Raw genomic sequence first — 27,048 nt, forward strand, 5'->3', positions numbered from 1 at the left:
ATCTGATTCAAAACTCACAAATGTGCCATTAACAACTGGACAAAATAGAGACACTTTCACTTTTCCTATTCCTTACAATGAAATCAGCACAACACTCAATGTTCTCATGTTTGCTTTGATCATTTTTCTCAGCAAATAGAATGAAAATGTATTGTAACACTCACAAAATTGTGTTCAGTTCTTTTTTGTTAACAAAAATGTAAACTATCCCAAATATTTCCCTGTCAGTTGTGGAAATAAGTATTTTTTTTTTTTTTGTTATTCCTTTTTCTTTGTCTTTGCAAAATGGCTGTATTTTGCTTGTTTGGAGGCAATGCAGTTTTCTTGCTGAAGTGGTAGGACTGCCTTTGTGTTACCCAGAAACCTTGTTTGGGAAGTTTAATTCTAGAAGAATCTTTCCCATGCAATTGCAAAAATCCCTTCTGGCTATTGGTACTATCAGACAAAGGTTTGAAACACCTTAATGTGAAGCAATGCAAGAACTTTACTTTGTTTTACAAATGGAAGAGGCCAACAAGCAGCTTTGAAGAGGTGCTTGCATAAACTTTCTTTAAAGAAAAACACCTTTCTGAAGCTTACAAGACTCTGCATGGGATATAGCCATCAATAGAGAGCTGATGTGGCAGACTTTCGGAAATCCTACCAGTGGTTAGAAAGACCTGTACTAAAAGATAGCACTGAGTGAGGCACTGATCACAGCAGCACAAAAACGGACACTAAGCAGCAGTTCCATAGAAGTGGGTCTACCTCACTTGGAAGGACCCAAGATGCAGACTCTACAGCATGGGTGTCAAACTCGTTGTGTTACATGACATGTAGCGACGTATCATGGGTTTTTTTTGCATTGCCGGAGCTGGGATGGGTGCAGCATCCGTATGATGCAACTGGTCCGCAGAAAGCAACAACACATAGTGGCAGGGCGTAAGATAACAAGCAGAAACAGCATACACTGAATGACACAACAAATGTTCTTGTACACAATACACAGCTAGACCTTCCTAAATCCAGATGGGGATCCCATAGAAGAATGGAATATAAGGAAACTAAGATTTGATTAGACTTCCAGATCCTGACAGACAGGTGGGTGCTAGCCAATTTACCAGACATTATGGTAATAAACAAAGACCAAAAGACAGCAATGGTGATAGATGTAGTGGTGCCAACTGACAGAAAATAAGGACAAAAGAATATGAGAATCTAAAGAAATTCCAGGACTTAAAGGAGAACTTGGAGAGGATATGGAAAATAAAATAGTCCCAGCCATTGTAAGAGCACTTGGGGCTGTGACTCCTAAACTGGGAGAGTGGCTCCAAGAGAGCACAGGAATGACATCAGAACTCTCTGTCCAGAGGAGTGCAGGGCTAGGAACAGTTAACATCTTGCACAGAAGCCTCAAACTCCCAGATCTCTGGTAGAGGACTCGAGATTGAAGACACATACCATCCATAAGAGAAGAAGCTATTAATAAAGATATTAATATAATTTAGGAATTAATCACTTTCAGCTTTGGCAATGTCTATTTTCTGCCCAGCAAATTCCACAAAGATGCACTGGTGGCCCTTGATCTAAAAAGATGGTGTATTCTTGACATAATTCAAACATGGGTCTGTAAACCCTAGTATAAAAGTTATAATCACTCTTCTGAACAAACATTTCACATCAGGAGCCCTCATCAACCTGTCTTTATTTTCTAAGAAATTATTTGCATTAAATTGTAATACATATTTATTATATTATATGTTATTACTATAAATCATGAATAATACATATATAAATAATAATGACCTTTCCCCCAGTTACACCAGCAAATGAGAAATTGGAAAGATAAACATCTGCAAATCAGGTCAATATCTGAGAAAAAGTGAGGGAAATATGGACAGTGGCAAAACTTGACAATGGCTTCATATTGGATCAATCAAGAAGGAAACATCAGGGCAAATATTGCAGCATAAGAACAGACACTAAGAACAACTGAATAAAAATGAAAATTCAAAGCACTGAAATAGACGTTTGTAAAGAGAAAGATGAAACTCTTCCCAAATTCTATCAAAATTATTCAGACAAATTATAAGAAAAGACATAAACACTGACAAAAATGGTACAATGGGATCTATGTAAAAAGTGTGGATCTGATGTCATAAAATATTGATGTGACTGCAACACTGAAAAAAAGTTCCAGAATGATCATGTAATTTTTTTTGATATTTCTGAATTTATATAGACCAACATCTAGGACATAACATTCCATACATCACAATAATTGATGACTACAAGTTTAATTTACGAATGTGCTATAATAACAAGGCATAATAGTGTAGCCCAAAAAGAACTGAAAAACATTGGGATTTAACAATGAAATACAGAGTGTATAGAGAAAATCTTCATCAGTTAACACCATAGCTAATAGTAGAGTCACAGGAGCTAAAATAGAAGAGTTATCAAAATGGCTGAAAATATTAGCATTATTCACCTGTGCAACATTCATTTCACAAAAACAACTATATTTAGAATTGTACACATATTATGGCAATACTTGGAATATTTTGGAAAACCACATACTGTAAGAGCAGTGTGTATTTTTAGAGAACAAAAAATTGTGAGCATCCATATATCTAGAAAAATGAAAAAGTAAATTGGAAGGGGATCGAAAATATATTCTGGCATTGCAATCAATGCTAAGGAGCAATCACTATTAAGTGCATTCTTATCTGCCTCGATTTAGCTTCAAAATTCAAAGGTCCCACCAGCTCTAAAGATTATGGGCTCTAAAGTGAGCCCTATAATGCATCTAGGTATGTCAGGTTCTTCAACATATTTTCAACTGCAATCAGTTCTTCATCCATATCTTTCAATAGGAATAGTTGCCCAGATATGGAAAGTTTATGAGTGAGCTGCCAATAGACAACAACAACAACAACAACAACAACAAAAAGATATCTGGAAACTTCTATTAATGAAGGGAGAAAGAAGAATCCACCAGATGGCTATATGGTGCTATTATGCTATGACTAGTAAGAAAAAATGGATTGTTTACATATCCTAAAAAACTATACAGTTAATAAAGGTAATATTAAATGTTTAGGAATGAGTAAATCTCTGAAACTTACTATGAATTGCAGTAGATTTTTGCAAAGAAACTATTGCATTCACATTAGGTGTTTGATGAAGGATGTCTTCAGAGATGGGTTCCAACTGGAAAAAAATAGAAGAAATCAATAGTAAAGAGTATGAATATACTGACAATTCAGTGGAAACAAAAACACATCAAAAATATTGAATTCTGAAAATATCAATCAGAGAAAATAATTGTGATTTTTCCTTGCTGTTCCATGGAGAGAAAGACAAAGATTTTGCTTTCTATTTTTCAACCATGTAATTGAATTCCAAGGGGGCTTTCCAATGACTGCAAGACTAATTTTCAGAGACTCTTGAGCAGGTGCATGTCTATGTAATAGTCATTTAAAAATGTTAGTTATTTCGGTAATTTTGGTAAGCTACTCACAAATCAAATTCCATTGTGTCTATATGTGCAGCTGTACACCAAAACAAAACTGCTTTAGAATTGAAAAAAATCATACAATATCAACATCCACCCCATAATTCATATGACTGAAATAAAAAAATGAAAAATTAACACATTAATTTGATATGCACTACACAATATCTATGAGTAATACAAAGTATAATATCAATATAAATTTCTATGTACAGTGCAGTTATGGCTTGTGATGTTGAAATTTGTTTTGATGTTCCTGTATAACTATTTGGCAAGTGTAGATATATTAGACTATGGAAATTTTTTTATACAGGCTTATCATGTGAGTACACAACTTTGTGATGTGGTACAATTCTAAGTAAGTAAGTGAGTGAGTGAGTGAGTAAGTAAGTAAGTAAGTAAGTAAGTAAGTAAGTAAGTAAGTAAAGAATACTTATAAAATTAAAGAGAGCTTTGTATTTGCAGTGTTTGCAACTACTTAGATTGGAAAGAAAAAAGTCCTGTAACCATATTTTACGTTATCCCAAGTGTCCTGCTCCCAATTCTAGAGATTATTTGGGTGTAAACTGAAATATTTTCCTTATATTAGCTTTAACATAGATTTATTTTTCAAATTCCTGACTGATATAATTCATTCTTGATAAAAATGATAGGTTTATTTCAATAAGTAATTCTTTAAACAAATGAATATATTTATTGAAAAGGAAGACATGTTCTTGAAAGCACTTCACCAAAAGGCTAATGAACTTAGTTCCCAAAGCATCAGGGAATGCAAATCCAGCCTGGGAGCCTAATGTTATTGCAGGTTCATATGTGCATACCGGTAGTTCCGATAATATTAATGGATGAGTATAATAGATACAATTTATAATTTAACTAAAATGCAATGGAACCTAAGAAAATATAGTAAATAATAATATAATGATTTTCATATATTTAATCATTCTCCCTTTGTGTCACCTTAACAGCTTTGGCAAACAGCTAACAATTCATTTCAGAACTTTGGCCTCAGTTCCTCTGTCAGCTTCTGCTCCATGTCAGTGAAACCTCATCAGAATCTAGAGGTAGAATCATTACACTCTCACCTTTGTGATGCCAAATGCACTCTTGTAAAGAACCACTTTTTTAAAAAAAAAAACCAAGGGTTGTAATAAATTATATCTTCTCGGAGAGGGAGAGAATCAGTATTGCAGAGAATAATTTTTGATGGCAATGATCCATTCTTTAAAATCATTAAACTAAATAGACAAGAGGGTGTCCCTGGAAAATATCATGAGACCTAGCAGTGAACAAAAGGGATCACTCTATAGTTGACAGGCATTGCAACATCACCTTCACTCCTACGCTTTTTGGCATTCTTTTAGCGCTGGAGCCAAAGAGCACAAAAACTGAAAGAGTGAAAATACATCTTTATAAAAGAATTTTACATAAACAACTGACTAAGGTCAGTGCAGGAGCAACAGAACCAGTTGATGGATATGCTTGAAAAGATATACCAAAGGATATTTTTTAAACAGTTGAGGCTAACCCACTTGGTCTCTCGCATGTTTTCTTGCATTTGCTTTTACATTTGTATATGTACTGTATGAGAAAAGGCATTTTCAAAGAAGTGGAATCTCTAAGCACACTGGATAAAGGGGGGCCAAGGTAAACTGGACTTTTACAAAGAAATGTGAGCTCACAATCACGCAGTTGCACAGTTTTATAGAAAAATGGAAAATTTGAGAGGGACAAAAATATTTTGGAAAGAATGGGTCCATTTGTCCATGACTCTGCACTTTTCTGCTCCAATGTCTCAAAAAATTCTTATTTCTGTCCTGACATCTTGCACTTACATGTACCATGTTTATTGATATTTGGTTCATTCTCAATTCTGCATAGATATAAGGTTAAATTATATGGATTATATCTATTCCTTTTAAAGGATTTTTTCCCAGTGTCCTTTCATTGCTTTTATTCAGTAACTTGAAGATGCAAAGTGAGAGTCTCACCATGGTCAGCATTCTGCAGCCTCTGGGCAGCAGGTGTTTCCTTCCTGTCAGGGTTCAAAAGACTAAAAGCAATCAAGTTATTCTGGCACCTGAGGGAGAAAATTTCATGTTCTACTTTTCTTTAGCAAGAAAAATACAAAAATAAATTTAATAACTGTCACATGTTCTGCTTTTTCAATTACATGACATCCCAGATCAGCTGTCAGAGGTGGCTTGTCTCATTTTATCTAATGGCAGAATTGGCCCTAAGCATCAGCTTTAGGAAGAGAACTTAAAAGTCAACCTAACTGCAGTTTTCTTTAGCAAAAGTTTCTTTCAAGTCAAGTGCTACGTATTTCTTAAACAGAAAGAGCTTTTTTTACTTATAATTTCTTGTACGATAAGTAAGAGATTATCAGGAAAAAAAAGTCTTGCCTTTAAAATACTGATTTCATGCTATTATCTCAAACAATTAGTCATCTAAACAATTTATCCTTTTCAGTTCAAGCTTTTCTTCTAATTAGTTGAAACAACAGGTCTCTTTGTTTTGATAGTTGCCTATATAATGAATGGATTTGCTTTAAAATCACCAATTGAGTGTGTTATGAATATCTTGAAGTAGCTTAATCTCCTTTACCCGAAATACCTCAATTAAGGATTCAGGATTTTTACTTCAGATTGCAACAGGAGGCTAACTTCTTAATCTTTTCACACTTCTCAAAAGAATGTCCCTCTGAGTGGCTCCCGAGAGAAGTTTAGAAAGAGATTTTAAAGAGAAACAACCTCTAGTTCCTGCCAAATCTGGTTTCACCCAAGTTCTACTCAGCAGTCATGTAATTGAAATAGCAAAAGAGGCCCAGGTCTGCTTTTACTGTACTCCAGAATCCCTGTTCAAACCAGCTTCACTCCTGGCATTTCCATATCAGATGTTAATATATGAAGTGAGATACTTTATACATTTGGCATGGCATCCTTTCAATTGGGAATTTCATCTGCACAGGATTTCACACCATGACAATATTCTAAGCATAATTTATCAAACCAATGAACAATTCCACCTTGGATTTTTTCACTTAACATAAAATGATCTGGAATGGAGTCAGCACCCATGGATTTTTGTCACTCTCTCACTTCAAACAAACATCTGGAAACCTGGGATTTTGGACATCCATATAGACTCAGTCCATATCCTTTCTAGCTTTAAACGATGATAAACTGACATAAATACTCTTGGGAAGAAGCAAACTGATTCTCAGTATAAAATATTGTAATCTTAAAAGTTTACATTTAGAAGTTGGTCCTACTGGTTTCATTGGAATGCAAGTAAGTGTGATTTAGATCCAAGTTAGGTTTCTGTATAATTTCCAAATTCGGGCTGTAGTCCAAAGCACACATACTTGGAAATCAAATACATTGAAATTAATGGGACTCCCTTGCAAGTTAAATGCATTATAGCTGAAGCATAATATTCAGGGACACAGAATTAGTTTTTTGTGTCTTTTCTACTTATCAAGCAAAAGGAATTCAGGAGTAGATTGTTTTTTCCTTGCTTTCCTGAAATTTTAGGAGAGCTAATCCAAATGAGTGTGCAAGGACTATACTATGTATGGGTGGCATATGTAATCAAGTAACAATACAAGATCAAAAATTATGTTAAATGGATGAATAACAACAATATACAACTGATATTAGTCTAGCTACACCATTAGTTTCTGCCAGAACAGCCAAAGATGAACTGGAAGCTGATGTGATTTTATAGAATGATGAACTTCACAAGCAAATAGTTCTGAGATCCTATGAGTGGGCTGGAGTAGGGGTTGAGGGAGCACTTTCATATAACAGAGAAAGTTTTAAACCTGTTTATGCCAGAAATAGTGGTTTTACAAAGTTGGAAAAGGGTTATCTGAGGTGCAAAATCTCTTGACAACCAAGAGAAGCTAGTTGCATTATTTCCCATGATTTAACTTATAACTAAATGTAATACAATTCAAAACTTCATTCAGTTAATTTGTAACTTCTGCAGTGAGTGACCTCATATTCTGTTACAGATATTCCTTGACCTAATGACCACTGTTAAGCAAGACAGTTGTTAAGTAAATCATGCTCAATTTTATGATTTTTTGCTATGGTTGTTAAGTGAATCACCTAGTTGTTAAAGTGAATTTGGCTTTCCCCATTGCTTGCCTGAAGTCAGCTGGAAAGGTCCTAAATGATGATCACGTGACCTCAGGAGGCTACAACCATTGTAAAAATGTGTTGGTTGTCAAGCATCTAAATTTTGATCACAGGACCATGGGGATGCTGTGACAGTCATAAATGCAAAGACTGTCATAAATCACATTTTTCTGTGCCATTGTATCTTTGGTCATTAAGTAAATTGTTGTAAGTTGATAACTACCTGTAATTTTAACATAAGATAAGATAATCTTTATTGTCATTTTTATACTGTGGGCACAATGGAACACATCAAAAATGAAATTTAGTTGTCCACTCTTAAAGTGAATTTTTTATCCTTTAGGTTTTTTTTCTTCCTACCCAATTTTTACTCTGCAATATCTATGCTTTTTTACTTCTTGTTATTATTGTCATGTTTGTCATATTTTAATCATTTGTAAACTGTTCAGAGTCATTGGGAATCAAGTGCCATATAAAAGTAATAAGTAATACATAATAAAATTGTATTTATATAATTATATCCTTTCTTTAAATGTTTAAATTATAAGCCATCTTTCATTATTGCAGAGAATGAATAGCAGTAGCTACGTAGAACACAACATAGCTTCTCGACTGATTATTTTCTGTGCAAAAATCAGATATATTTGTATCTGTATGTTTTGTTTCTTCTGGGATGTTTTCCTTCCAAAGATTTTAAAGCAAATTCTTGTGAAGCACCTCTTTTTGTAATTAGTCTGTGTTATTACATCTTCAAGTCTGATTTGCTCATTGCAAATGTTGGAAGAAACTGTTTTGCCTACAGAGGTTTATTTCATCTATATGTCTGTCTGTCTGTCTGTCTGTCTGTCTGTCTGTCTGTCTGTCTATCTATCTATCTATCTATCTATCTATCTATCTATCTATCTAACTATCTAACTATCTATCTACATACCTCTGTGTGCCTGTATATGTATGTGTGTCTATGCATCCACTGAAAAGTTGTGTAGATGGAATAGCATACTGTTGCATGGCCAGAGAAGCCAAGAACAACATAAAAGTATTTCAAAGCCTGCTTCATTCATGTTTATGAATTCTAATCCTTAGCACATGAATAAATACATTTGACAAACTGCAGAGTGCCTTTCTGACCTTTCTAATTTGAGTTCAGTTGGATATGCCATCATGAGAAGTCAGTCCTGGCCTTGCCAGGTTTTTCTTTTTGAATGAACATAAGTGCAATGTTTATGCAATTTGGAAAATGGAATTTCCACCAAAAAAGAGCTTCTAATTGCGAGATTAATAGCCGACAAAGACTTGTATCTCCAAATTATGAAAATTGGGATTCAAATCCTATCCTTTGTTATTGATCCTAAAGGCTGAAATCAGCTTTTTAGCTGACTATGTGTTAATAGCTAAGTTTCTAATTCATTACTCATTAATGAATAAAATTCTCAACTGCAATGATTTGGCATATCTTCATTTAAATAAAGGAAATTAATCACAAGAAGAGCAGATGTCTGAAAAAAATGTCTTAGGGATGGATAACCCAGTGCTTAATCTTTGTCTATTGGGCTGGATCTATGTAGGCAGCAATGACTTCGTTTAAAAAAAAAAGGCATCGTTTTTCAAAAAAAAAAAAATACTTAGACTTTCCATTCTATGAATAGCTGATGAAACAGGTTTTCCACTATCACTATATTAAATTTCCCCACAAACGTTTTTTATAAGTACTTACAAAGACAAAGTAATTCTACTGACCTTTACCCCTATTTCTATAATAGATTATAAATCTAGTGTAGTATGACAAATATCCAGGAATTTTGCATTGTTTTATTAACTTTGAATATGTTGGTTACCTCGTTTCCTAGTAAAACATTTAAACAAGCTTCTGATGCATCACAGATGGCAGTAAGATCATGTCCTCCCTCCAGGGCTAGCACCATGCGACCACCTGCCAGTGTCAGCAACTGTTTGATGAAGTGACCAAAACCTGCCATGTCAATAAAATATGCAAATCAATACATTAGAAGTATCTATATGAAATAATCACTGCATATTAGGATTTATTGGATGTATGAAGAATGGACCAATGATAGTACCATAATTTTTAAACAATAATTTGGACTCAGAACCACCAACTCATGACATCTACAAATACTTGAAAATAATTTAGAAAAACAGAAGCCTTTTTTACAGAAGAAAACTTCATGAAATTGGGGACATATATTGATAGAGGTGACCCTTATTTTTTATTAGCAATCAAATTTGGTTTGTAAGTGCAAACAAGATCTTGCTATCTGCAATAAACTTCTTCATATGTTTGTGGTTTGAAGGACGTGATTCTGTTTGGAGAGGACTTTTGGATATTTGAATGGAATTTTATGCGTGTACAAAATGGTAAGTGTGCATTTGTACATCCATAAAGTAATTATTTCAAGGTCTTGTTACCCACTATTTGGGTGGTTGTTGAAATGGAACTCCGCCCCCCCAAAAATAAAGAGAACTGCCTAAAAATTCATGTATTCAAAAACTTTACAGTACAATTTTGGGCATAACTACAAAAGGATTGATTGAATCCAAAGGAAATACATAGCACTGAAACCAAAACTTTTTATGCTTTTGTCCCACAAGAATGTGCTGTACAATAATGGGGACAACTGCACTCTTGCAATTAGCCCACAGCATAGAAGCCTGTGAAATTCTATCCATTATCTGACATAATTGTTCTAATGACATTAATAAAAAAAGACATAAGGAAAATATATTTGTGATAGATTAATACAAAAAATATTTTAAAAAGCAGAATATGTAGTCAGCAACACCCAACAGAAATCTCTGTGAAAAGTGCTGAGAATTTCTCAGCAGCAAGCAAGTCACAGATTTTTTCTTTTTCCTTTCTTTTGCTTTTTTTTTTTTTTTTTTGCAGAAGCACTCTCCTTGAGGCTCACAGGAAATATCAGCATGGAATATTGACTGTTAATTTAGAAGATGATGCCATATGTTAATTTTACAAGGAGAGCTGCCAGCATTCATTTCTACTGAAAATCATAGCATCTGAAGAGGAAGCCATCTAAGAAATCTCAAGCATAATCTGTGATGAAGAAAATAAACTTTGGCCACATAGAGGAACTGTTTTTCACATAGACCTGGCAACTGGTCTAGTCAGGAACTGGAGTAAGTCTGGAAAACTCAATTTCAGAAAAAATCAAGGACAATGCTCATACCTCTTAGCAGTTAATAGGGAAAAATACTTGCATATCTGCTGATACCGTGTTACTAATACTTATAGCTGAAGTTGATGGTCCTTGGGAACTTTAACTTGTCGCCTGCTGATGTTATATCAGGCATTCATGGATTCTGGATGGATGTATCTGTCCCAAATAATAGAGGTCCAATTTATTCTGGAAGTCATAGACTAGATTTGATTCTTGCCTTGGGGCAGTTGCAGTATGATCTGTTTTTTGAGAACATTACCATCAGTCTATTGCTATAGACAGCTCCCTCTTTGATTGGTGTCTAATTCTCTAGGGCAGCCATTTCTGCAGTCTGTCTTTGACCAGAGTTATACAACCTTTCCAGCTTTGTGGACCAGCGGGGGGAGGGGAGAGGGGATGGTTTTATGTGAGTAGGCAAGGAAATGTGCATGTGCACCTCCATTTGCACAAGCGGCGGGCATGTGCATCCGCTGCTCATGCAAATGGAGCATATGCACATGTGCTTGCCCACTGCTTATGCAAGTGGGGATGCGCGTACATGTGCACTTGCCAACCACTTCCATGGCTCAGTTCCAAACCACTCAAGGCCCAGTAGTGGGCTGTGGTTAGGAACTCTTGTCCTAGGCAATTCATGGATGTTGCTGGATTCCAGAGGAAGCTTCAGGTTTTTTCCGAGGACTAGTTAGGCACTTTGGCTGCAGCCTGGAATACGCATGTGATGGAGACCCTGAGTAGATTGCTCTTCTGTAATATCTCTCTGTTCATCAATCCCATATGCTCTCTAGTTTTCTAATGAGCTCTGGAAAATGAAACATCAGAAACGATACCCAAAGCACAATTGGAGAAAGGCAAAGACCAAATACATTGAATATATTTGGGCACAAATGGTGGTAAGGGTGATGAAACATTGGTATTTATCCACTCTTATTGCATCTATTGATAATCTTCCAGTGGTCTTGTTTAGGATGACCCACTCTCTATTGGGGTGGCTTGAACATCATCTTCAGCTATAATGAGGAATATTCATGTTATGTAGCAGATAAAGTTGCTCAGATTTGCTTGGAGTTGGAGCATGATTGGGTAAGTTCTAATGAGTTGCCCAGGGAATAGTCTTGTGATGTTATCTGGATTGAACTTGATTCAGTAATGCCTGAGGAAGTGGACAAGATTCTTTTGTCCATAAGTCCAGCTACCCACTTTTATTACCTCAGGCCTATTGAGATCTATTTGTTTTGGTCAAAAGGGTAAATTGAGTTACTCAGAAACAAACTAATATACAAAGCAAATTGACAGTATATTACTTCTCAAACATCTATTGTTTCTGTCTTTTAGACAGTATATAACCATTATTTACCATTTAATCATCCCACTGCTCTCTAATTTGCTTAAGAACATATTTTCCTCTCATTAAAGCCTTTGTAGTGGCTGTTGCCAAAAGTTCTCCCACCCACCAGTGTTCTGCACTTTATCCTTGTGGTTCTTTTATGACCTCTTGATTAATTTTCATTGATATGCTTCCAACAATAGCATCTAAAATTAACTGGGTCATTTTTAAAAAATACAACTTCCTGAGTCATCAAGCTTGGTGTCCTAAATAAATACATCCATACAGGAATGAAATGATAGTTCACTCTTTTAGAATCAGGCTGTGAACATTGAAAATAATGGTGCTATTTTGCCTCCTTTATTTATTATCAATTTATTTATTACATTATACATTGCTTCTCTTCTTTGTAGAATTTGAAGTGACATCCACTGAATACCTGATGGAGGTCCCAGGTCCCAGCCAGTTTGGTGTATACCTTCCAGGTGTACAATATCACACTGATCTCATTTGTGCAAAGTGCAAATTACCCTCAAGAAAGCAGCTAGTTCTGGTTCTCCTTTCACTCACTATGAACTCTTTCCATTCCATTAAATTATACTGGTGAAATGAAGCTTAATCAAAGTTTGAGTGTTACAATACCTGAATAGGATAATGGAATAATATAAAAATGAATACCATCAGAAGAATGTCATGTAAAAATGTTTCTTTGAAATACTTTTTTCCATAGGCCTTAATTCAAAAATGTCATTATAAAAGATAATTTTCTTTTAGGCAATGGGTAGAATTTTCAAACCATTACTTTAAAAAAATCATTAGGAAAAAAGTTCTAGTGTATAACTTTTTATTGTGTTAGATTGTAATTGTGTATTAAATAAACAGTTTTAATATTTATTCTTCATTAAATAGCATTTAGATAATTAATCTTTTCATTGTGTGGGTATTGATCTTACAATAATTGTTGGCAAGAATTCATCTATAATTGCTTAATTAGAATCTATTTAAACAAATCCATAGCAATTAAAATGGTACCTCTTTAACCCAACTTTGTTGATCTTATAGCTAACTAATAGTATAACATCCATAGATGCCTTCTAAATGTGCAACAATTAATTGATTCAAGTACTTATAAAAAATGAACAAGGTGATATAATCAGCCTAATCGTATCCATGTTTATTTGGATTAATTAATCTCACTCATATTTAAATGTATAAGATTAAAAATGCTTAATCATTTTCATTTTTATATTATATTACTATATTACTTAAGTTGTACCATGATATTTTAAAATATGAAGAACTACAAATTGGTCAAATAAATAAAATGGAAAATTAAATAGATAAAAATGGAAACATCAAGATCTCATCAATTTGCCAAAAGCTTTATTTTTCAATACCTCAAATATACTGTAACTGTATACAACTATATATGTTTTGAAAATAATTTTATTATATATAAACATCTACTTCATGCTGACTAAGGGTAACAATCTCTCATCTAGTCCCAAACATACTTCTTAAGGCAAAAACATGCCTACCAAATGAAATCATATTTTTGGGTGTCAGTAGGGTGATTTTCTTACCCAACTATTTTACTTTGGCATTATTTTAATTAACTAAAATGAATAAGAAGTTAGCATGCTACAAAGCACCACTGTCAAGCATCATCTGCAGTTCTCTATATTTCTCTGGGCTCCACCCTCACCTCTAAGACAGCCTTAGAAATTAAAGTGTGGGTAGCTACACCCAAGAGTGTTTCTTTTCTTTTTTTATAGATATGGATCTTTTGTGAATGACTAATTGCACCAGGAGAATCAGCTTGTTCTAGTGGTTAAGGACTCAGGCTAGAAACCAGAAAACTTAATTCTATTTTTGGCACAAAGCCAGCTGTGTGACTCTGGGCCAGTCTCTCTCTCTCTCAGGCTTAGAAGGAGGCAATGACAAACCACTTCTGAAAATGTTGCCAGGAAAACTTCAGGACTTGCCAAGAGCTTCATAATGGCCAAGAGTCAAGACTGACTCAAAGGCACAAAATAAGATAAAAATAAAAAATTCTTCTAGGGCAGATGTTTTGTGAGACAGCTGATAATCACATCCTCACATTAGGTATGGAAAGAATTAGAAAAAGAGAGATGGAAGGGACCTTGTAGGGACCTTGTAGGTCTCCACCCAAGCAGGAGACTCTACACCATTTCTGACAGATGGCAGTCTGGTCTATTCTTGAAAGCTTCCAGGGATGAAACTCCCACAACATCTGAAGGCAAACTGTTCCATTGGTTGATTGTTCTCACTGTCAGAAAATTTCTCCTTATTTCTAAGTTGAATTTCTCCTTGATCAGTTTCAATTCATTATTCCTTGTCTGGCCTTCAGGTGCTTTGGAAAATAGGTTGATCTCTTCATCTCTGTGACATCCCCTCAAATATTGGAACATTGCTATCATGTCTCCCCCTGGCCCTTCTCTTCACTAGACTAGCCATGCCCAATTCCTCTAACCGTTCTTCATATGTTTTAGCCTTCAGTCCCCAAATCATCTTTGTTGCTCTTCTCTGCATTTTTTCTAGAGTCTCAACATCTTTTTTTATAGTGTGGAGACCAAAATTGGTTGCAGTATTCTAGGTACGGTCTTACTAAGGTTTTATAGAATGGTATTAGTACCTCACATGATCTTGATTGAATCCCTCTGTTAATGCAACTTAGAATTGCATTGGCTTTTTTGGCTGCTGCTGCACCCTGTTGATTGTCCACTAAGACTCCAAGATCCTTATCATAGTTATTGCTATTAAGCCTGGTTTCACCCAATCTATATGTGTACTTTTGGTTTTTCTTGCCTAAGTGTAAAACTTTACTTTTCTCTACATTGAATTTCATTTTGTTAGATAAGGTCCAGTATTCAAGTCTGCCAAGATCCATCTAGATCTTGAGCCTATCATCTAGGGTGTTGGCTGTTCCTGCCCACTTAGTATCATCTGCAAATCTGATAAGGTTGAGTTCCCTGAGCTATCATAACTGGTTGGTAATCTTCAAGAATTCAAGCAGTATTTTTGAAGACAGAGATGCTGACATAGTTATATATTTTGAAAATATCCACAAAATTTCTCAGCTGACCACAACCAACCCATTTTGTACTTCTTACCGCATTATATCATACTAGCATTCTTCACAATAATTTATGTTATGTTCATTTGTTTTCCTCTATAACTATGTATATTAGGAAGGATTTATTTACTTTATAAATAAAGATAATTTGCAGGTCAGATTTTTCTGAAAATTTCTAATCAGCAGTATTTTTCAGAAGTAGAAAACTCAGTTGCCCTGGTATTGCTTCCTACATATTTATTTGTGACCCTTCAAAATTGCCACTATATTGCAATTTTCAAGCAAGTTACTCAGAAGTCATAAATGAACTTGTATTCTAAAATGTTATAGAAATCTCTTCTGAAAATGATAAAGAGGCAGGGAATTTCTTCATGTTTTCAGATTTCATGAAAATCATTTAATTGGGTGATAAAATATGACTTAATCTGATTTGGTCATAAAATTCTGTTGAACATTTGAAATTGATTAAAACCTTGTACCTAAGTTTCCTGACCACCCTAAATAAAAGGACTTATCCATAATTTTGATCAATAATTTTGATGTATAAATTTGATAAATTTGAATCATTCCTGTAAATACACCTCTACCCTAGAGCATTATTTGTGCATAAAACAGATAAACATTTTATCTTTGGGAAAAAACTCTAAGGTCATTGGCCTTTGAACCTAGTGTGCAAGCACTTGTGGATGTGAGCCATCATGTTTAATCAATTCTATTTTGTGGTAGCAGAGGGACTCTGAAACATGCTACATTTCTTAGGAATTACAGCACACCTTGAGGAGTTAGTCACTTGTCTTTTGTCTTTGGACTTCTCACGATCCATCTGACATACGGAGTAAACTGCCAGAAATTAGATTGTTGTCATTTTTATCGCAGAAATAATGGTGAAATTCAACAAAACTGAGAAAACTATGTTGAAACTGAAATTTGGCCCACAAAGCCTTGTGATTAATTGTAATTTCCAAATAATATATTTTGAGCAACTTTCTGTTCTATTACAAAAATGTGTCAATGGAAACCTGAAATTCTAGTCTACCAATATAGCCCATTGAAGTTTGATCGGGGAAGCTATTTTGATCCCTGACTTAACTTATTATAAATCCTCTTGAGACCCTAAAAACTATAATTGATATTCATCTGGCTGTACCACTTGGAATTTTCCAAGTACAGGATATCACACAAACCTTCTGTTATCAATCAACATGGACTTCAAAAAGCTAAAATACAAGAGCAACTGACTGGGTGTTCAGGAAATGTGATCAATTTGTTGAAATTGTTATTGTCAAAAGACTTCTCAGCAATCCCTTTTAAAGAGAAGTTTTCCCTTTTAAAGAATGAATTACTAGAACCAACTTTGGAATATAAGGGTTTAAAAGTAAGCTGCTTTTAAGAGACATCAAAATAATATTCCCCAGGCAATCCCCAAATATTTATTTTTATTAATTAAAAGAGCATAATAGGTTTTTCATAGTTGCTACTAATAACTGCTAAAACCTCAAATACAGTCAGAGGAAGGATTATTTAAGGATGCTAGGATATGCACTCAGAAAGCAAGTTACTGTATGAGCTGAGAGAAAGTATTCTGCTAAATAAAGATTTACATTTACACCTATTTTTTTCTTTAGACTTTACTTCTTCCTGCGCTCCTCCGAGCTATAATCAGTATTAGGATAAAAATACTTTGACTTGTTTTTTTTTTTTTAAATGTGTTGGTGTTCAAATTAGTGTTGACTCCTGGCAGCTGCCTTGACTTATCCATGCAGTTTACATACCTACATATAATTTGAAGCTGTGGTTATCATAGTAAGATAGACCTATTATCATCCCATAGAAATAATAATGATGAAAAAAAATGATGAGTTGCTTAAAATTCCAGCATTCATTGTTACAATTTTCTTCAGTGCATGTTTCTAAAAACAAATGAGTATGTGTGATATTGGAGTTCCAGTAGTGATCTACAAGATGCTCCTGTTTCTTTCCTGGTACCACAGTGGACTGGAACAGATAACATATATGTGTTTGCTAGCCTTTCACTCTGAGTGGGAGTGGAGCAGAAGGCTGAGTCAAGGCATGCTACATAGAATACCTTGGTCTTCCATCCATCGATTAATGCACCAAGCCTTTAAAATATTCCATGGAAGAATTGATATATAAGCATAGAAATAGATTTCCTTTATTGTATTGTTAAGATACAGAACTAACTTTTAAAATACTTATGTAACATAAAAATGTCAATAGAGAAACTTAAATTAATTTGTAGAGCAGGTTTGCCAGTAGCATTTTGTGCTCTATAGACATGAACATAACAAAATTTCTGAGCCTGAAACATAGCTACAGATTTGTTAATGTTCTAATGTTTTATTATTCCATGGCTGAAATTAATCTCTCCTTCTTAATTCCAGGCATCTAAATATAGTTTTTCTCTATGAATAAGACACAAATTATCTTACATTCTAAATCCAAACACCACTATGTATTTTGATCCAAACAATACAAATGAATTCTTCCTTTATTCTGATATAGTTCCTAAGTGAATATATGTGGGTGGATACTGGCTATCAAAAATATGCTTTATATGAATTGCTCAGGGTGTGTCAGCAAAAGAATAAATAATCTATGATGTGTTTGTGAATGAGTAAGACAATGAATGTAACAGATTATTGTATATTTGAGCCAAAAAGATACAGTAAATATACAGTATGCGAGATAATTTTTTGTATGTCTAATAGCCTGGCCTTACACAATCTGGAAATTATCCAGAAAAGAGCACAGAGAGTGCATACAGTTTACATTTAGGGTTTATTTCCAGGTTGTGATTCAGTAGCACACATATACATATACACAACAAAGTCTGAAAGGAAAAAAGTATTTTTCAAAGCACAGATCTATTTTGAACATAACACAAAGATGACAAATGTTTTTAAAAACTAACTTTTGTATCTGCTTTTGAGGGGAGAGGATCTGATGTTCATGTGGTGGTTTAATACAGGTTTTCCTTGGTTAACTACCATTCGTTCAGCAACCATTTAAAGTTACAATGGTGCTGTATTTCAGCTGGTCTTCAAAGCTATGGCCCTCGCAAAGTCCTCAAAGTCATGTGATTATGATTTGGGTACTTGGCAACTGGCTCACAATTATAAGAGGTAATGTGATTGCAATTACAAAACTGGCTCCCAATAAAATACTACATGGAGAAGCTGGCAGGAGTTGGCAAATGGCAACCACATGACATTACATTTAACAACCATTTGGGATTCACATGGTGAACAACTGCAACTGGAGGTATTATAAATGTAATGGTCTGGTTTTGGAGACTTAAACTCATTTATGGTAACCAAATAGACCTTATCTTTCTTTTTACAGGCAATCCTTGGTTACCAAAAGTAATTGGGACTGGAAACTCCATTGCTAAATGACACAATTGTGAGGTGCAATGTCACATGACTGCACCAATGTACGATGGCAGTAATAGCAGTCCCAAATGCCATTGTTAGGTGATGTTCTGCTGTTGAAGCATTCTCAGCCTTCCACCCGATCAGTAAAATGAGGAGCCAGATTCTTGTGGTCAGTATGCTGATTCTGTAAGCCACTTAGAAAGGGCTGTAAAGTGGTATATAAGTCTAAATGCCATTGCTATTCTGTGGTGACATGATTAGCATTTATGGCCTTCTGCCAGTTTCTCCATTGACTTTACCTGTTGGAAGCTAGCAATGAAGATTTCAAATAGCAATCATGGCTGTAACTATTAAGACTTGTCATAAGTACCTTTTGCTCAGCACTGTCATAACTATGAAAGGTTGATGAATGAGTGGATATTAAACTAGAACTATCTGTACTCTTTGTGTCAATTGTTGTGCTTAGATCCATTTGAAAAAAATATGCCTCTGAGGAAAAGACCAAAGAAAAATAGAAATAAAAAAATCTCCCCTGCTGCTACCCTACCATCTTTTTTTAATAGCAGGATCATCTCTCTTTTTCTCACATTTGATGGATAACTTGTGTTGGATGATACCATGCATATCACTAAGTTGTAAAATTACTCCTATATTTTTCCTGCTATTGTGGTGCATATGAAGCTGCTATTTTATATGGTCAGAATAAAACAGGCATTTCTTGTGCCAGATTTCCAGAGCGGCATGCAACCAACTCCTGAATGTTCAGGAGAGATTAGGTTCAAGGAAACAGTGTTTGGATTTTTTTCTTTATAGAATGTAAAATATTACATCTTTCTAACCCTGGCAATATTATATGATTGTTAAGTGATTTAGATTGTTGTTTAATTTTATGAATTCAGAAATATTGAGTTTCCTCATCAGTAATAACCTAAAGGAAAACTTTGGATAGAACTTCATGACAAAGTTAGAAATACTTAATAATAATAATAATAATAATAATAATAATAATAATAATAATAATATAAAAAGTTGGAAGGGACCTTGGAGGTCATCTAATCCAACCCCCTGCTCAGGGAGGAAACCCTATACCAATTCAGACAAATGGCTGTCCAGTCATGTTGTTGCTGGATTATGTTGAAAATTTGAAAAATGCTTTTTAAAAAGCTAGATTTCAGCCAACATTCATTCAGTTCAACTATACTGCATATAATGGGAAATACATTGTTCTCTATCAATATTTTGTTTGCATAAAATAAGCTGCAATCCTCAAACTCCCTGATATCACTACGATTATGAGGATAATAATTGCAATGCTGTTCATTGAATATGATAATATGACTTACAGAACTAAATTAAAACAACAAAGACTTTGGTATATATGTAAAACCATATATACCAAAAAGCAGAAAATCAAAAGCTGGACTTGGTTGAACAAGTAGACTTCCAAGGTCCCTTACAACTCTGTTATTCTCATACAAATCTTCTCCTGGACTGAAGCTCACTTTACCAAATAAAAGGTTCAGAATCAGAAAGTGATATAACCAGTATAAAGTCTTAAGTATCAAACGGTTGACAGAGTTGGACTATTGAAAATGCCTGACATACCCTGAAAGGCAGAATTACACAATGATAGTATCACAATCATGGGAGTTCTTACTCCTGTAATTATCCCCCAAAATCATCTTATATCGAATCAAAGGCAGAATCCTTTCTTACAGTCTCACAATCTGGGTTAATATATAATGGGAGACAAGTTGAAGATGTTGCACAGATTGCAACCATAAATGAGATTCAGTAAATATTTGCTTTAAGGTAGAGCCACAAAGACAAGTGACTGGACGACCAATTTCATGCTTTGGCTGTTCGGTTGATGTATAAAAAAGGTAATTATTTTTTATCTTAATTTGCTGCAACCTGGATATTATGCTTAAAGCCAATATTTAACCCTAAAACATAAAATTATATAATTATTCAATGTATCATATAATTTAATAGATACCATCTGTATAAAAAAACCAATTCAACATATGCTGCCATCATGACTTCTAGAAGATAAATCTTGCCATAATCAGCCCTCATCAAGAATATGAAACACCTTTCACAGAAATATAAAGTCAAGCTTTAGTTCAAGGATGGATTTGAAGCTAATAACAGTTCCCATTTCTGTTAGGATATAGGAATGGGAGAAGAAACAAAGAGACACCTAGTGCCTACTCTTGATCCAATAGTGTGCAAATAAAGAAAAAAAATCCTAATTTATATACAGTAATTTTGCAAGCATTTCTCTAGTGCAGTGGTTCTCAACCTGTGGGTCGGGACCCCATTTGGGGTCAAATGACCATTTCACGGGGGTCGCCAAACAAGGCTGTCTGCCATTTTTTCCCCCTTTTCTTTGGCCACGCCCCTAGTACCCGGTGATGTATAAGTGGTTGGGGGTCACCACAACATGGGGAACTGTATTATGGGGTCACAGCATTAGAAAGGTTGAGAACCACTGCTCTAGTGCATGTCTGGGGAACCAATGCTCAAATTTATTAAACTAAATTAAAAAGATGAGAGGGTATGACTGCCCTCTACAAAAGACTCTGGATGGCTTACAAAATAAAATAAAATAATTAAAACAGTTGAAACATATAAATAGGCAGCCTAGAGACTAAAGCAACTAGAACAACAAACAATAAAAAATACAATAGGGACTCCACCAATAGATAGCAACCATATTAATTCTAGGTCTTGGAACAGAATAAAGTCTTAGGGGCTTATCAGAACCTCAGGATAGAAGGTGCCAATCAATTCTTTGGGGGGATAACATTACAGAGGGTGCAGATCACGACAGAGAAGGCAAGCTTCCTTGATCCCATGAGATGGCAGCATTTAATTAAAAGGGTTTGGTGCACATCCTGTCTGCCCAAACATACTGGGTTGGTAGAAACAATTAGAGATAAGTGGTCCCATATAATACTCCATCTGCCATCTTACGATTTCTGCTTCACCAATGGAAGCCATTGCCCTGATGTAACCTAAAACATTGCAGTGTAGATTGGAGGGGAGTATTTCATATTTGTCTATTAATACATATTGTGCTATCTTTTTGAACCCAAGTATTTATTTTATTCCATCTATCTTTGAGAAACTTTTAAAGAACTGGATCAGGTGCTCAAACATTGTGACAACCGATTTTGTTATTAAACTTTTTGGGAAGAGAGGAAAGGTCTTTTACTATATCAGTACTAACATCTGATTTTGTAAAGTAAGATCAAAGAGATTTTATTATTGTATTTCTTAAGAGGAGACAGAATATGTTTTTACCATGGCACCAGCATCAGAGTTTATAAAATAAGATCAAACAAATAAAGGAATTTAGAAGGGGAACTAAACCAATAACCAACCAAACTCCATGTCTTTAAAGCAACTGATTTCATAAGCAGCAATTCTGAGGAAAATATGAGAGCTAAAACAGCACATTTATTTAGTTTTAATTTTTTTGTGCTGTCATACTTCGGCACTGGAGCTCTGATTTAGAACACATGCCATTTTCCTTTGATGTTCTGACTGTTTTTTTTTTTAAAAAAAAACAATGGCAAGAAAGATAGAAATGAACTATACTGCAGCCTAAATCATAAAACTGGGCTTTTGTACTCTTAATTTACATATTGCTATTTTGGTTTTGGAAAAGTATTTTACTTCCCAGAGCCTTAGAAAACAAAATAAACTCTTTCCATCAAACATTATTTTTAGTATGTGCCAAGGTTTTTATTTAAGCTCAGGTTATTGTCAAAATTCAGTAGACTCCTCCTTCTCATTTCCTTTTTGCTCTCACTCTTTCATTTCTAAAGATGGAAGTGCTGGGAATGATAGTCCAATTTATCTGGAAGACCTGGCTTGGGGAATATTACTTTCATCCATTCAGGAATTAATGTTTAGCCTTGTTTTCCAGAGACTGTGTCAAGCGTAGCATAGAAATTGTTATTAATCACCCCAAGCAAATGGGGTATAAGCTCATCTTTGGGAGCTTTGGGATTTTAACCTACTATCCCTAAATGAAATAATTAACCACATCTTAGTGATTAATGCCTAAATATCCTATTTTTCTGCAATGGCAGAAATTGCTACTGATAGTACATAGTTTCTTTTGTTTGGTTTGAGCCTCCCATTTCTGCAACTGTTTTGCACTAAGTTCAAAAACAGGAAATATAGTGAAATAGAAAGAATTAGAAAAAACTGATTAGCCAGCCTTGCCCTCATCCACAATGCCTAAAGTTTAAAGGCGTTCAAACAGAATATGCCATTTCTGTGGGCAATTTTGTTCTTTTTTTTTCTTTTTCAAAGAATATCTAACATTTCATGGCTACAGAACATGGACTATCTGGATGTCTTTGAATGGTGGGATTGTTTTCTTTAGTTGTGTTCCTTTAGGTTTTTTTTTTATCCTAGGTTTCTATTTCGATTAAATTTCAGGGTTCTCAAATATTTCTCTAATTCCCAATAGTCCCAGTTAGATTCTGGTTTTTTTTAATTTTAGGAGGAGTGTTCCATTTGAATTGTTTATATCCCTTTCTTGAAAATTAATGAGTTGAAATATCATTATAATCAACATTCCTTACATTTGAATTCCTAAAGGAGTCTTCTGTGGCTGTGAACACATACTTAAACCTCCATCCCTATTGACATGGGCAACACTTTACAGGGTTGGAGTTTATATTGCACAACTACCATCTTGACAATTTTGACACACACAGTTTCCATAGATGTCTCTGACTGTGATAGAATGATTCAACGAATCTGTAGTTTTGATATGATGCCAGCCTGGATTGCAAGACTGACAAGTGAAGGACAGACCAAATGTATACATAAGTTGCATTCTTCCTCAGACAAAGAGTAAACAAAAAATCTTTAAGACATTATGCAGGCTTTTTATTTAAAGGCAAATCAGGGGCTGAATAATAATGACTTTCTTTTTTAAAAAGCTACGGTATATCCTAATTATATTTAGGAAGACAGGCTGACATTCTTGCATTTTTATGCTTAAATTACACATTAATTTATTCCAAAACTCTGCTTGAGGGTCCTTATTTATAACATTTCATTTCCTGATTCATGGTTCAAAATATTGTCAGAAATGCACAAAAGAACAAAATAATTTGCTGCAAAGTGAGCTTTCCTTTTCCTGTCTTTCTCAATCTAGAGAAACAACAACAAAATATCTTCATGATTTTTTTCTTAGCCATTTTTTTGTTCTCTCTCTCTCTCTCTCTCTCTCTCTCTCTCTCTCTCTCTCTCTCTCTCTCTCTCTCTCTCCCTCCCTCCCTCCCTCCTCCCTCCCTTCCCCCCTCCTTGCCCAATTTAATGTCCTTTCTATTGAATTGAACTATAGTTATTATCCTATAATAATCTCTTTTAAAATCTGTAAGGAACTGGAATGGGAAGGTGTGGTCTAATAACAGAAGCATCAATATTCAGCTGAAATAAATTTTAGACTGAAACTAAGAGTATATAGTTGTAAAGCAACGGACTGACAACCACTCTGTATTATCTCATAGATCTGCTTCTATGAAGGTCTCTTCATTGGCTGAAACACAATTAAAAGCCTATGGTGGAGAATAGTATGACTACAGAGAATAACTTACACTAAAATATATGAAATACATTTTTCTTTTTAAAAGAAAATAGATATAAAAAGATACTAAAAGATAATAATAATTTTATAATAATTCCACTATTTTTAATTCACAAGTTGTTATAATAGAATAAACTATGTAAATGATATAGATTGGGAATATATTTTGTTTCATACATTTCTAATCTTTGATCACTGTATTTTGATTTGATTTTCACTAACGACTTATGTGGTCAGAAGACCATGGAATATTAAATATGGAAAACTGATAAAAATATCTTGCATTTCAGCACTTAATATGAATTTAGTATCCATAGAAATGGTGGGCTGCCCTTTGTTAGATATGTTCAAAAGAGGCAAAACATTTGTCTGTGATGTTTTAATTTGGATCCCAGAACTGAGTAAGAGAAAATTTATTCCTATCTAAATTAATAATTTATTCCTCCCTAAATTAGCTGAGAATTTTGAGAGCTGAAGTTAACATATATAGAGGGAGTCCAGACTGGCAAAATATGTTCTAAACTATATAATTAGAAATAGAAATAGACTTCCCCGAAACATTTTCTTTAATGCTCATGAGCATTTAATTTTTAATAATTAATTACAGCCAAATCACATACAAGACCTACTTAGAGCCTTGAAAAATATCCAAGGTACTTGATTATCCTGTTCCAGTTTCCAGCATCTTGCATATACAGGGTTTACAATTACTCTCCTTACTATAAAGTAAAATTCTCATCTTGATAAAATAATGGTTTTTCTTTGGAGCATAAGATGTGTGTGGCCCATGAGGCACATATTGAAAAAATTGCTTTTAAAAGGGGACTATTTCTATTTCTATAATATTTTATATTTCCTTTTCCTTATTTCATAATAGTTTCTAAATTAAAACAGATTAAAAAAATAACTTAGCTAATTGCTGGAAGTTAAAGAAATATATGTGTGGGCTAATGGAGGATTCCCAATGATGATACAAACTTTCAAAGGGTATGTATCAGGAAAAGAGTGTAAAAAAGATGAACTCGCTGATTAGGTCACAGACTGCTTCTAACAACCTTACGTGACAAACCAGAAGAGAATTCAGACTCTTAAATATATCTGTCTTCCCCAGAACGATGTCTGGTAGACTAAGGGTTATTGTATCTTTGTTTTTTGAAGTCCATGGCCAAGGAGATGCTGTGAGATTATTGCTACTGATAAGAAGTGTTTGTTTGGTAAAAACATTTGAGGTAACAATTCTTAACACCTTTAAAAGTTCAGCAGGAAATTGTCATATACTAAATAGCATAACAAACTATTTATTTGCTGTGTTCTTATCTAAAGATCTAGAAAAATAATATTATGTTCTCCTTGTTACTCAGAGTTTTCTTCTAATACCAAGGATGTGAACTTCTTAAGAATAAAAACTTGTCAGATATATTGTTTTCAATATAATTTTATTTAAACAAAAAGTATTTGAAATGTCTATGGTTGGCATAACTTATTTTATCAGCTCTTACTTACAAGACAGAAAGGATGGATCAGTACCTAAATTAAAAATTCTGCCTTTCAATTCGCCTCTTGGGCTATCAATGTCTACTAGATAGAGTTGGAAGATTAGAAGTGTCAACAGCTTGTCACAGCTTGAAATGCAGCTGCTGAACAAGCAAACAAGAAGTTGCATTCCCCACCTCCAAAGAACTGCCAGTGCAAGTTTGCATTTCTTTTACTTTCCTCCCTGAAAATAATTCTGCTATTTTTAAATGTTTGTAAGTATTTTAGCAACTTCTATTAGGCCTATCATAATAAGTTGTGATGATTCATATGATAAGTAAACAAAGCACATCCATACATCACATTACTTCTTTGTTTACTTACTGCATCATCTAAAACTTTAGCAACTACTTTTCCCATATTCTGTAACTTCATTTCCCTTCTTTTCAAAAGACTGGTACTTGAAACAGAATCAAATAACTTGATTTTATATTATTAAACACGGGAAAGCATTTATTTTTGCTTTGAAACCTCAATTATGCATTTAACAATATTTTATAACACGTCAGAAACTCATCCAGTTATTTCTGATAAATTCTCTTAAATTCCAATTTAGGAATGGAGGGAAAGATGTATGTTGCTAGGTTTTTCTCTTCCTTACATAATTCAGCAGGAAAAAGGATCTTAAAAATTGGAAGTGAAATTTTGATTGTCACAATTGATCTAATAAATATTGCACTATTGATTTTCATTTTTTTCTCCTTGTAATTCAATTTGTCCCCTTGTATTTTTCCATCTTCACCCATTCCTTTGATATAACTCTTGGGTTATATTTCAGTTAAAACAAAAATCCTTTGAAAAAAATAATTTTGCAAGTTACCTCTAAAAATAATAATGGATACCTCTAAAAATGGATAGCAATAGCTAAATATTCAATAATTTATTTATATTCAGTGGCTAATATATTAAATGCATTGGTACATTAGTAACATCATTAATGATATAGCAGTAACTAAGTACCAAACATCACTCTGAGCAATCTTTCTTTACCATGAATTATTATTCCATTTTGCCCTAGTGCCAAATATTTTCTTTAAGATAAGAAATAAGAGCTAAGTTTTAACAAGTCACTAAGTTCAGCCTTTCCATGGAAGACCAAAAGGCCCAACTTTCAATGTTTTGTTTGACACTTTATTGTTTACCATCAATACAGTTGCCACCTGACAGCTTGATAACTACCTGGGTTAATCAAATAGTATCACTGTTCAAGGAGTGTGCACTTTATCTGGACAGTTTTATAAGAAACC

The 27,048-nt window shown here is 34.2% G+C and overlaps 2 protein-coding genes across 12 annotated transcripts in view; one reads left to right on the forward strand and one right to left on the reverse strand.

Moving 5' to 3' along the window:
• Positions 1 to 27,048, forward strand: part of TWIST1 (twist family bHLH transcription factor 1) — a 170,857-nt gene that overhangs the window by 89,784 nt on the left and 54,025 nt on the right. The window lies entirely within an intron of this gene.
• Positions 1 to 27,048, reverse strand: part of HDAC9 (histone deacetylase 9) — a 347,135-nt gene that overhangs the window by 18,938 nt on the left and 301,149 nt on the right. For all 7 annotated transcript variants that reach the window (XM_039332526.1, XM_039332546.1, XM_039332536.1 and 4 more), the window contains 2 exons: positions 9,477 to 9,610; positions 3,108 to 3,192 (listed from right to left, as the gene is read on the reverse strand). In XM_039332526.1, the coding sequence (XP_039188460.1) occupies positions 3,108 to 3,192; positions 9,477 to 9,610 (219 nt within the window). The remainder of the gene's footprint in view (positions 1 to 3,107; positions 3,193 to 9,476; positions 9,611 to 27,048) is intronic.

Source organism: Crotalus tigris, unplaced genomic scaffold, assembly GCF_016545835.1.
Source record: "Crotalus tigris isolate CLP2741 ecotype Arizona unplaced genomic scaffold, ASM1654583v1 scf7180000017624.2573661763:2888555, whole genome shotgun sequence".
Classification (NCBI taxonomy): domain Eukaryota; kingdom Metazoa; phylum Chordata; class Lepidosauria; order Squamata; family Viperidae; genus Crotalus; species Crotalus tigris.